The sequence below is a fragment of the Dendrobates tinctorius genome, unplaced genomic scaffold, assembly GCF_039654945.1.
Source record: "Dendrobates tinctorius isolate UK_male_01 unplaced genomic scaffold, ASM3965494v1 ptg000265l, whole genome shotgun sequence".
Classification (NCBI taxonomy): domain Eukaryota; kingdom Metazoa; phylum Chordata; class Amphibia; order Anura; family Dendrobatidae; genus Dendrobates; species Dendrobates tinctorius.
The window spans coordinates 3,266,418-3,279,318 of NW_027361932.1; the positions used below are offsets into that span (position 1 = coordinate 3,266,418).

At 47.1% G+C, this 12,901-nt stretch overlaps 1 protein-coding gene across 1 annotated transcript; it reads right to left on the bottom strand.

The window, feature by feature from the left end:
• Positions 1 to 572: 572 nt before the first annotated feature.
• LOC141069543 (dual specificity mitogen-activated protein kinase kinase 7-like) lies at positions 573 to 1,361 on the bottom strand. The gene has a single exon (XM_073559196.1). It carries the CDS (start codon positions 1,221 to 1,223, stop codon positions 573 to 575), a length of 651 nt encoding a protein of 216 aa, XP_073415297.1. The 5' UTR covers positions 1,224 to 1,361.
• Positions 1,362 to 12,901: the final 11,540 nt, after the last annotated feature.

Below are 12,901 nucleotides of genomic sequence, written 5' to 3' on the forward strand. Positions count from 1 at the left end.
GACGAAGTTAATTTTTCTCCGCATTATAATAAGGTAATATCCTACTGTTATGGATAAATATATGTATATACATATCTTTGCTCTGAAATGTAACGTAACTGTTATATTTTCCCCCTTTCTTTCCTTCTTTTTACCCTTTGTATGTCTTTAATAAAGCAATGTATACCTCTCTCAAAAAACCATATTACCTTTACCTTCCCCTTAACATTGTATCATAAAACTTATTAAGTTATTTTGAAAAGTTTCAAAATTTTTGTGAAATTCAAAGCTGCGGTAAACTTATGAAACTTTTGGCATTCTCACTCCATTTTTGCCCAACTCAGATAAAGTGGATGGAGTTAAAGGGAATCTCTCACCCATTTTTTGTGATATCAGGTAAAGATATCATCCAAATGTGCATCCCATAAGTATTCTAGTAGTACCTTTCATAGCGCCTGACCCCCCCACCTTTGATGCAAAAATACCTTTTTAATCTGTCTTTAGATGTATGCAAATAGCCGCTGTTCTGTCTGATGGGCGGGGCTTATTCTCCAAATTGTCGGAGAAGGGATTTCTAGGTCTCCTCAGGTATATTATCTCTTACTGGGTACCCATACAATGAGGGAAACTGGAGGTTCTTCTTGAAGGACTTTGGTGAGAACCTCAAAGTCTGTCTTGCAGTTCTTGTAGGGAAACTGTCCTGTTGCCAGCTCCACCAATGAGATCCCGAGACTCCACACATCTGCTCGAATGTCATAGTCTGGTTTGGTTGGATCTGGAGGATCGATCCTTTCAGGCGCCATGTACGCAGCACAACCCGCACTTCTGGTTTTGGCTTTGGAGTCCACAAGGCGGCCACTTATTCCAAAGTCACAAAGCTTAATCTGCCCACTGGCATCCAGCAATATATTGGAAGGCTTGACATCCCAATGTATAACGCCATGTTTCTCCTTCAGATAGAACAAAGCATTCACAATCGCTACAGTCATCTTTCCTAGGATTCGCTCTGGGATGGGACCCTGAATCCTCTTCTTCAGTTTTTCTGCACATATTCCCATCAGCTCCATGGCTATGAACACATCTGTATTTGTGGTGAAGGTGCCATAACACTGGACGATGTAGGGGCAGTTGTGGCTCTTCAGTACAACATTAAAATTCATCAAGATCCTTTTATTCTCTTCCTTGTTACTGGAACGTCGCATTTGCTTCACAGCAATGATATGTCCAGTCTTCTTAAACCTCATCTTCCAGACTTGTCCGCAAGTCCCGCTGCCAATTTAACCCAAATTTTCCAAGTCATTTATATCCGCCTGGTATTTCTGCCCATCAATGACTAGATACCCTGTCTGCTTAATTATTTCTTGCAGCTTCTGGTCAATTTCAGTGCTACAGGTTATGGTATAAGCTGGAAATGAACTCTCGGGGACTGTATGATGGGAAGGATGGAGCCAATTTTTCAGACTATACTTCGAGATGAACCTGTCAGGAACACCGCACTGCACTTGCTCACTGAACCAGTGCGCGTGTCCTGAGTAAGACAAACTGTGCTCAGCGATACCTGTGGAGAGGGCAGCAACAGAGAAGGTGCGTGCTTCAGACCAGCAGGACCTAAAGCATGTGACTGCTGGGGGCGTGGCCTAAACCTCAGAGAGCTAGGAGCTGCAGAAAACCTCCTAGCAGGGTAACTACGGGACAAAGATACCAAGTGGCATAGACAGGCTGGGGTCAAAGCACGGGATAGCATGACAAAACCAGAAGATAGACAGAACGGGGAGTCAGGACGTAGCCAATGAGTCATACACGGAGATAGCTGCAAAGTACAACAGAGGCGAGCAAAGAATAGTCAGGTCACAGGCAAGGAGTCATACACAGAGATGGTAGCACAGTACAGAATCAACAGGCAAACTCACAATGGGGACAGAACCGGGTCAGAACCATATAAGCAAACTGGAAGACAACGAACAGGCACAGGCACACAGGGGTCAACACACTCGGCCAAAGGCAAAAGTATAACTGACAGGGATTGGAGTTTCTCAGGGCTATAAGAAGCTCTCCCTGAACCAAAGAGAGGCCACAATAATTAACCCCTGACGTGCAGGTCAAAACCTACACTGGGATCATGACAGAACCATAAGATTTTTCTTACCAAAGTGCCGATTCCATGTGGTGGGTTACTTGCTGTAGAACCATCCTAACCAGACGTAAAAGCCAGTGCAGCATCGGAGAGCACTAAATCTTTCCCCAAAGAGCCCGGTATATGCAGACAGGAAGTGCTGGGAAGCTGCTGGTCCATGGTAATGCTGCCACCGGTTCAGTCTCTCACATACAGTCCATCCCGATGACAGCACAGACCCCGGTCTCAGCTTCAGCAGCGGCAACTTCTCTCTACAGAGCTTCAGTAAGATTTCCAGCGTCCAGAAACAGACAGCTTGCCTTGGAAGTAGTGTTGAGCGATACCATCTGATATTGAGAAATATCGGATCGGATTGGATCGGCCGATACCAAAAAAGGATTGGGTATCGCCGATTCCGATACCGGAAGTCCCATTCAAGTCAATGGGACAGAAATATCGCAATTAAAAAAACCCTTTCTTTACTTGCACATCCAGTTCGGGAGGGGGGAAGAGTGTGGACGGTGCGTGGGCGGACACTGTGCTTGTCTGTGTGTGCGGGCGGGGTCTGTGCGGGCCTGCCGGGAGTCTGTACGGGCCTGCCGGGGGTCTGTGCGGGCCTGCCGGGGGTCTGTGCGAACTGCCGGGGGTCTGTACGAACTGCCGGGGGTCTGTACAAACTGCAGGGGGTCTGTGCCGGCTGCTGGGGGTCTGTGCGGACTGCCGGGGGTCTGTGCGGACCTGCCGGGGGTCTGTACGGGCCTGCCGGGGGTCTGTGCCGGCTGCCGGGGGTTTGCGCGGACTGCCGGGGGTCTGTGCGGGCCTGCCGGGGGTCTGTGCCGCCTCCCGGGGGTCTGTGCGGATTGCCGGGGGTCTGTACGGGCTTGCCGGGGGTTGTGTGTGTGTGCAGGCATCATCCGATGGGACTACAAGTCCCATCGGGCGATGCCTGCTACAATGACAGTGATTGACACATTAGCCAATGATGGGACAGTAGTAGTCCCATCATCTGGCTAATGTGTTGAATGTAAAAAAAAAAAAAAAATACTACATACATACTAATTATATACAACATTCATACAACATACATATATACTACATACATACTTCATATATACTACATTCATACAACATACATTCATACTACATACATACTACATATATACTACATTCATACAGCATACATACATACTAAATATTGTAGGGATGTGACTCGCTTAGGTGCAGTGGGAGACAAATATGATACAGGTTCTTCCAAAGTTCATGTGGATTATTCACGTCATAAACACACAAGGCAGCGTAACACCAAAAAGGAACCTTTAGCTCAGGCAAAAAGCACAAATGTCCGTGGTTGTAGACTCAGACCAGGAGTCTCAGCACACATGGGAGGCTTAGTCCTCCCCACACACAACTCCCTGGTTCAGGAGCAGGCCACATTATAAGGCTGTAGCCACACCCACGAACCCAGCAGCTGACTGGTCACATGACTGTGACCTCACCACAGGTCCTTCAAACAACAACAATATCTGGTATGCTTTACTTATGCCTTACATTATAGAGACAAGCCATTTATGAGACATATATCTCCCATTGATTACACGACCTTTAGCCCTGCCACATACCTCCCCCCTCTGCCTAAAGCCGTGGGGCTTGGCACTTTCACCTACCAGGCAAGGGATTCTGGAGAGGACATCGGCATTCCCATGTAGCTTCCCGGCCCTATGCTCTACATGGAAGCTGAAGTCTTGTAGGGCTAAGAACCAGCGGGTGACCCTAGCATTCTTGCACTTTGTTTCCCTCATCCACCTGAGTGGGGCATGGTCGGATATTAACCTAAACTTCCGTCCCACTAGGTAGTACCGTAATGTGTCCACTGCCCATTTTATGGCCAAACACTCCTCTACAACTGAGTAATTTCTCTCACAAGAAGTCAACTTCCTACTCAAGTAGAGAACAGGATGCTCCTCCCCATGTATCTCTTGGGAGAGGACTGCTCCTACCCCGACATCTGAGGCATCTGTCTGGAGGACAAATTCACGTTTAAAGTCTGGGGCCACCAAAATGTGTTGCTTACAAAGAGCTCCCTTCATTTCTTGGAAGGCTGACTCTGCTTCTTCGGACCAGCTGACCATCACTGACTTTGTCCTCTTAAGCAGATCAGTTAGAGGTGCAGCCATTGTGGCGAAGTTTGGGATGAACCTCCTGTAATATTCCACAATCCCCAGGAAGGCTTTAACTTGCTTCTTTGACAGAGGTCTCGGCCATGTTTGAATTGCCTCCACTTTATTGATTTGGGGTTTGATCTCGCCACGCCCCACTACATATCCGAGGTACTTGGCTTCTTCTCTCCCCAAGGCACACTTCTTCGGGTTTATTGTAAACCCCGCCTCTCTTAGAGTGCCAAACACTGCTTGGACCTTTTCCAGGTGAGTCTCCCAGTCCGGGGTAAAGATGACGATATCATCCAGGTATGCGGCAGCATATAGTTTATGAAGCGCAAGGATTCTATCCATCGCCCTCTGGAAGGTTGCCGGAGCTCCCTGTAGGCCAAACGGCATCCTGACATACTGGAAGCACCCGTCTGGTGTGGAGAATGCTGTCTTCTCCTTGGCTTCCTGTGCCATGGGGATCTGCCAATATTCCTTTGTCAGATCCAAAGTGGTCATGTACCTGGCCGGCCCAAGTCTCTCGATGAGCTCATTAACGCGTGGCATGGGAACTTGGAGACCTCATTCAGCTTCCGGTAATCATTGCAGAACCTCCATTCACCATCAGGTTTTGGGACCAGGACAATCGGGCTCGACCAGCCGCTCTTGGATTCCTCAATGACCCCGAATTGCATCATACGCTGCACCTCCTTGGAGATTACCTCTCGCCGGGCCTCAGGAATACGATACGGTTTCACGTTCACCCGCACATGTGGCTCGGTCAGAACTTCGTGCTCCAGCACCTTCGTGCACCCCGGCACCTCTGAGAACAGGTCCCTGTTTTTCTGGAGTAACTCCTGGCACTGCTGTTTCTGGGCCTTCGATAGCATCTCCGCTATGGTAACCGCTCCAACCTCCCCTTCTAGGTTGCCCAGCAAGCACGGAGTTACCGCTGGCTCTCTATCTTGCCACGGCTTGATGAGGTTGACATGGTAAACCTGGTATGGCTTCCGTCTTCTGGGTTGGTGGATCTTGTAGTTTACGTCTCCCAGCTTCTCCACACCTCATCTGGCCCTTGCCACTTGGCCAAGAACTTACTCTCCACCGTCGGGATTAGCACGAGAACTCGGTCTCCCGGATTGAACTGCTTCACTCTGGCTGACCGGTTGTAGACCCTGGCCTGAGCCTCTTGTGCCTGGCGGAGATGTTCTTTAACAATGGGCATCACCTTTGCAACCCTCTGCTGCATCAGTGCCACATGCTCAATGACGCTTCTGTGGGGTGTGACTTCAGCTTCTCAGGTTTCCTTGGCTATATCAAGGAGACCTCGCGGATGCCGGCAGTACAGAAGCTCGAAGGGCGAGAACCCCGTGGAGGCCTGGGGAACTTCACGGCTAGAAAACAGTAAATACGGTAAGAGACAATCCCAGTCTCTACCATCTTCCTCTATGACTTTTCTCAGCATGCTCTTCAGTTAATTGTTAAACCTCTCAACAAGGCCATCTGACTGCGGATGGTACACTGAAGTCCTTAACTGGGAAATTTGCAAGACTCTGCACAATTCTCTCATCACCTTGCTCATAAAAGGTGTGCCCTGGTCGGTCAGGATCTCCTTCGGCAAACCCGTCCGGGAAAACACATAGACCAGCTCGCGGGCTATACTCTTCGCGGAGGAGTTTCTCAGGGGAATGGCCTCAGGATAGCGTGTGGCATAGTCCAGGATGACTAATATATACTGATGGCCCCGAGCTGATTTAACTAAGGGACTGACCAAGTCCATGGCAATTCTCTCAAATGGCACCTCAATAATGGGCAGTGGCACAAGAGGGTTCCGAAAATGAGATGTGGGGGCAGTTAACTGACATGTCGGGCAGGACCTGCAATAGTTTGCTATTTCCCGGTGACACCCAGGCCAATAGAACCTCTGTACAATCCGTTCCAGCGTTTTTTCCACCCCCAGGTGTCCCCCCCAAGACGTGTGAATGGGCCATGTCCAACACTTTCCGTTTATAGGGGCCTGCTACTATTAACTGCTCTACCCCCTCCTCCCTTATTTTCGTGACCCGGTACAACAATTTCCAACTCAACATAAAATAGGGAAACCTTGTGTCTGCTCCCGACTCTTGTGCAACCCCATTAATGACGGTGACATTGTTAAAGGCTTCCCTTAGCGTGGGGTCCCTATGTTGGGCAGTCCCAAAATTCTCCCCGGCTACCCCTAACTCCGGGATGTCAGGTACAGGGGACCCTTCCTCTTCATCCCCAACAAGGACACATAAAGGAAACCCATCTGCCTCAGGTGGTGGCGATACCTCAGTGGAGTGGATTGGTTCCCTGCTCTTGCTAACACACTCAGAACCCATCCCCCACAGATCCCAAAACAGACAGAAATCCCGGCCAATAATTATAGGGTGCAACAAGTTTCGAACAACGCCAACTTCATGCGACTCGGTGCCATGCGCCGTTTCAATATTCACCCTAGCCATAAGGTAGTCCTTTGCATCACCATGTATGCACCGAACACCAATCTTTTTACCCGGGAGTATGTTGAGAGGAAAACTGGCCCTCACAAGGGTCACCAAGCTCCCGAAGTCCAGAAGCGCCATTACTGCTCAACCGCTCACCTTCACGGGACACGCTTGTGGCCCATTGTTAGGTAGCGAGTTCACACTGCAAGCACATGCTGTAGTCCATCTGCTTGGTGGTCTGGGGACAACGGGCAGCTATATGTCCTGGCCTGTGACACTTCCAGCAAATAACATCACCCGAGGGGACCTTGGGCACCGCCTCCCCCGTCCCTTTTGACTTTGGACGCACCACCCCTTTTTGTGACTCCTCCCCCTGCTGGGACCCCCAATACGGAATGGGCTGCTTCCCCAAGGAACCTTCCATCCCCTGGTATCTCTCGACCAGCCCAACCAGTTCATCAGCATTTTGGGGATCACCCTGGGCAACCCAAGTCTGTAGAGGTCTCGGCAGAGAATGCACAAACCGATCCATAATAATAAAGCAATAATAAAGGATTTTGGGGATATGTCAAAAGTAAAAGAAAAGTCAAAGATGCTATAGGATTTTTACAGGATGAAAATGATGAAATGGTAAGACAGGATGTTGAGAAGGCTGAACTTTTAAATTCCTATTTTGCATCTGTTTTCTCTCAGAAAGGAAATGTAACATCAACTGTTATTCACTGTCCTATTAAGGGAATAGAAGAATCCAGGATATCTATAAACAGAAAGATAGTGAGGAAACACTTAGCTAACCTAAATGTATTCAAGTCTCCAGGTCCAGATGAATTACACCCCAGAGTACTGAAGGAGATAGCAGAAGAAATTTTTGAACCCCTCTCCATAATCTTTGAAAATTCTTGGAGAACAGGAGAAGTGCCAGAAGACTGGAGAAGAGCAAATGTTGTTCCTATCTTCAAAAAGGGGAAGAAGGTGGACCCAGGCAACTATAGGCCGGTGAGTCTGACTTCTATACCAGGAAAGATCTTTGAACAAATTATTAAACAACATGTATGTCAATACCTGGATAAGAATGAAGTGATTAAACAGAGTCAGCATGGGTTTGTAACTAATAAGTCATGTCAGACTAATTTAATTTCCTTCTATGATGGTATTACTGATTGGGTGGATCAAGGAAATGCTGTAGATATAGTATATCTTGACTTCAGCAAAGCATTTGACAAAGTCTCTCATACAATCCTTATTGAAAAAATGACTAAGTATGGAATGGACAAGGCAACTGTTAGGTGGATTCATAACTGGCTTAGTGATCGGACCCAAAGAGTGGTCGTAAATGGCTGCACATCCAGTTGGAAGAATGTCTCAAGTGGGGTACCACAGGGCTCTGTCCTGGGCCCTGTATTGTTCAACATCTTTATCAACGATTTAGATGAAGGAATTGAGGGTAAACTGATTAAATTTGCTGATGACACAAAGCTAGGAGGGATAGCTAATACTAGAGAAGAGAGAGAGAGGATTCAAAAAGATTTAAATAAACTGGAGAAGTGGGCAGCAACTAACAGAATGGTTTTTAACAGGGAGAAATGCAAAGTACTACATCTGGGCAATAAAAATGAAAAAAGCATATATAGAATGGGAGGAATAGGGCTAAGTGACAGCACATGTGAAAAAGACTTGGGTATACTAATAGATCACAGACTGAATATGAGTCAACAGTGTGATGCAGCAGCAAAAAAGGCAAATGTAATTCTAGGATGTATTAACAGAAGCATACAGTCTAGATCACGTGAAGTAATTATTTCCCTCTACTCCTCTTTGGTCAGACCTCATCTGGAATATTGTGTCCAATTTTGGGCACCACATTTTAAAAAAGACATCAACAAACTGGAGCAAGTTCAGAAAAGAGCGACCAGAATGGTGACCGGTCTGCAAACCCTGTCTTATGAGGAAAGGTTGCAGGATTTGGGAATGTTTAGTTTGCAAAAGAGAAGACTGAGAGGAGACTTAATAGCTGTCTACAAATATCTAAAGGGCTGTCACATTGTAGAAGGATCAACTTTATTCTCATTTGCACAAGGAAAGACTAGAAGCAATGGGATGAAGCTGAATGGGAGGAGACACAGATTAGATATTAGAAAAAACTTTTTGACAGTTAGAGTGATCAATGAGTGGAACAGGCTGCCACGAGAAGTGGTGAGTTCTCCTTCAATGGAAGTCTTCAAACAGAGGCTGGACAGACATCTAACTGGGATGATTTAGCGAATCCTGCTTTGAGCAGGGGGTTGGACCAGATGGCCCAGGAGGTCCCTTCCAACTCTACGATTCTATGATTCTATGATTCTATGATTCCATCACAACTCGCTCTACCATCTGTGCAGGGGAAGCCGACTCTGGCTGCAGCCATTTCTGGACCAGGTGCAACAGGTCAAACATTTGGGAGCGCGGGGGTTTGTCCCGGTGATAGGCCCAGCGATGAACTCGCTGTGCCCTGGTAGTCATTGTTACCCCCAAGCGTGCGAGAATTTCCGCTTTTAATTTGGGATACTCTCTAGCATCTTGTACGGTCAGGTCAAAGTATGCCTTCTGGGGCTCCCCCATTAGGTATGGGGCCAGTACCTCCGCCCACTGCTCTGGCTGAAGTTTTTCCCTCTCAGCCACCCTCTCAAACACCGTCAGGAAGGCCTCCACATCATCCTCAGGGGTCATTTTTTGTAATGCGCGTCTTACCGCCTTCTCGATGTCGGTGGCATCAGCTCGACCTGGGGTTGGGGCACTTGTCCTGCCCTCCTGGATGGCGGTTGCCAGAAGCTGCATCTGCTGCCGTTGCTCCTGCTGGCTCTGCTGGAACTGCTGCCACTGCTCCTGCTGGCTTTGCTGGATCTGCTGTAACAACAGCTTGTTGGTTTCCTGTTGCAGTGCCTGGGACTGGAGCAGGTGTTTCAGCAGGTCCTCCATTATTCCAGGCTGTGCTTGTTGCCCCGCTGCAAACTTCACCCAGGACATGCAGCAACTGTCTCAAGTCTCTGCTGGGACCGCTGCCCGCATTCTCCACCAATTGTAGGGATGTGACTCGCTTAGGTGCAGCGGGAGACAAATATGATACAGGTTCTTCCAAAGTTCATGTGGTTTATTCACGTCATAAACACACAAGGCAGCGTAACACCAAAAAGGAACCTTTAGCTCAGGCAAAAAAGCACAAATGTCCGTGGTTGTAGACTCAGACCAGGAGTCTCAGCACACATGGGAGGCTTAGTCCTCCCCACATACAACTCCCTGGTTCAGGAGCAGGCCACATTATAAGGCTGTAGCCACACCCACGAACCCAGCAGCTGACTGGTCATCTCTCAGAAAACTCTGTTCTCGACCCTCTCCAATCCGGTTTCCGCTCTTTACACTCCACTGAAACTGCCCTCACTAAAGTCTCTAATGATCTGCTAACAGCTAAATCAAATGGTCATTACTCCATGCTAATTCTCTTGGATCTCTCTGCAGCATTCGACACTGTGGATCATCAGCTCCTCCTCACTATGCTCCATTCCATTGGCCTCAAGGACACCGTTCTCTCCTGGTTCTCCTCCTATCTCTCCGACCGCTCCTTTACTGTTTCTTTTGCCGGTTCCTCCTCCTCTCACCTTCCCCTTACTGTTGGAGTTCCTCAAGGATCGGTTCTAGGCCCCCTCCTCTTCTCCTTGTACACTGCCCCTATTGGTCAAACAATCAGTAGATTTGGTTTCCAGTACCATCTCTATGCTGATGACACCCAATTATACGCTTCTTCTCCTGACATCACGCCAGCCTTTCTAGAAAACACTGGCGATTGTCTAAACGCTGTGTCTAATATCATGTCCTCACTATATCTGAAACTGAACCTGTCAAAGACTGAACTCCTGGTGTTTCCTCCCGCTACTAATGTACCTATACCCGACATTGCTATTTCTGTGTGTGGTTCCACTATTACTCCCCAGCAACATGCCCGCTGTCTTGGGGTCATACTTGATTCAGAGCTTTCCTTTGCCCCCCACATTCGATCACTGGCTCGCTCTGGTCATCTGCACCTCAAAAACATTTCTAGAATTCGACCTTTTCTTACTTTTGACTCTGCAAAAACTCTTACTGTTTCTCTTATTCATTCTCGTCTCGACTATTGTAACTCTCTTCTAATCGGTCTCCCTCTTACCAAACTCTCCCCTCTCCAATCTGTCTTGAATGCTGCAGCCAGGATCATATTCCTCACCAATCGTTACACCGATGCCTCTACCTTGTGCCAGTCATTACACTGGCTACCCATCCACTCCAGAATTCAGTATAAACTTATTACCCTCACCCACAAAGCCCTCCATGGCTCAGCACCACCCTACATATCCTCCCTTGTTTCAGTATACCACCCTACCCGCGCCCTCCGTTCTGCTGATGACCTGAGGTTAGTATCCTCAATAGTCAGAACCTCCCACTCCCGTCTCCAAGACTTTACACGTGCCGCGCCAATTCTTTGGAATGCACTTCCCAGGTCAATACGATTAGTCCCCAATCCCCACAATTTTAAGCGTGTCCTGAAAACGCATTTATTCAGACTGGCCTATCGCCTTAACACATTAACCTAACCTATCCCTGTGTGGCAGAGCCAAAAGTTTTACCATAACCAGGTTCCCAGCATCATGTTCCCACATGCTTTATGCATCCATTAGCCCTCTGTGTCTGTACTGTTACACACTTAACATTATGGCTGGTCCATACAATCAGAGTAACTGTTACCACCCACCTTTCGTGTCTACCTCTTTCCTCATAGACTGTAAGCTTGCGAGCAGGTCCCTCACTCCTCTTGTTATTTGTTATAATCTACTGTATGTGATTATTGTTATGCTGTAATGTCTATTGTCTGTACAAATCCCCTCTGAAATGTAAAGTGCTGCGGAATATGTCGGCGCTATAAAAATAAAATGTATTATTATTATTATTATTATAGATGACACTGGCTTCGGGGAACAAAGTGACAAGTGATGGTGAGTATGTACTCTATGTTATATGTACTGTATGTCTATATTTATGTATTGTATGAATGTATGAATGTATTGTATGTAGTATGTCTGTAGTATGTAAGAAGTATGTATGTAGTATGTATTTTGTATGTCTGTAGCATGTTGTATGTATGTAGTATGTACTATGTATGTATGTATGTTGTATGAATGTAGTATATATGTAGTATGTATGTAGTATGCAGTATGCATGTATGTATGTTGTATGAATGTAGTATATATGAAGTATGTACAGTATGTATGTTGTATGAATGTAGTATATATGTAGTATGTATGTAGTATGAATGTATGTTGTATGAATGTAATATATATGAAGTATGTATGTAGTATGTATGTTGTATGAATGGTGTATATATGTAGTATATATGTAGTATGTATGTAGTATGTATATACACTCACTGGCCACTTTATTAGGTACACCATGCTAGTAACGGGTTGGACCCCCTTTTGCCTTCAGAACTGCCTCAATTCTTCGTGGCAGAGATTCAACAAGGTGCTGGAAGCATTCCTCAGAGATTTTGGACCATATTGGCATGATGGCATCACACAGTTGGCGCAGATTTGTCGGCTTCACATCCCTGATGCGAATCTCCCGTTCCACCACATCCCAAAGATGCTCTATTGGATTGAGATCTGGTGACTGAGGAGGCCATTTGAGTACAGTGAACTCATTGTCATGTTCAAGAAACCAATCTGAGATGATTCGAGCTTTATGACATGGCGCATTATCCTGCTGAAAGTAGCCATCAGATGTTGGGTACATTGTGGTCATAAAGGGATGGACATGGTCAGCAACAATACTCAGGTAGGCTGTGGCGTTGCAACGATGCTCAATTGGTACCAAGGGGCCCAAAGAGTGCCAAGAAAAAATTCCCCACACCATGACACCACCACCACCAGCCTGAACCGTTGATACAAGGCAGGATGGATCCATGCTTTCATGTTGTTTACGCCAAATTCTGACCCTACCATCCGAATGTCGCAGCAGAAATCGAGACTCATCAGACCAGGCAACGTTTTTCCAATCTTCTACTGTCCAATTTCGATGAGCTTGTGCAAATTGTAGCCTCAGTTTCCTGTTCTTAGCTGAGAGGAGTGGTACCCGGTGTGGTCTTCTGCTGCTGTAGCCCATCTGCCTCAAAGTTCGACGCACTGTGCGTTCAG

Coding starts and splice junctions, on each gene's coding strand:
- LOC141069543 (XM_073559196.1), bottom strand. CDS start 1,223: ATGAGGTTTAAGAAGACTGGACATATCATTGCTGTGAAGCAAATGCGA.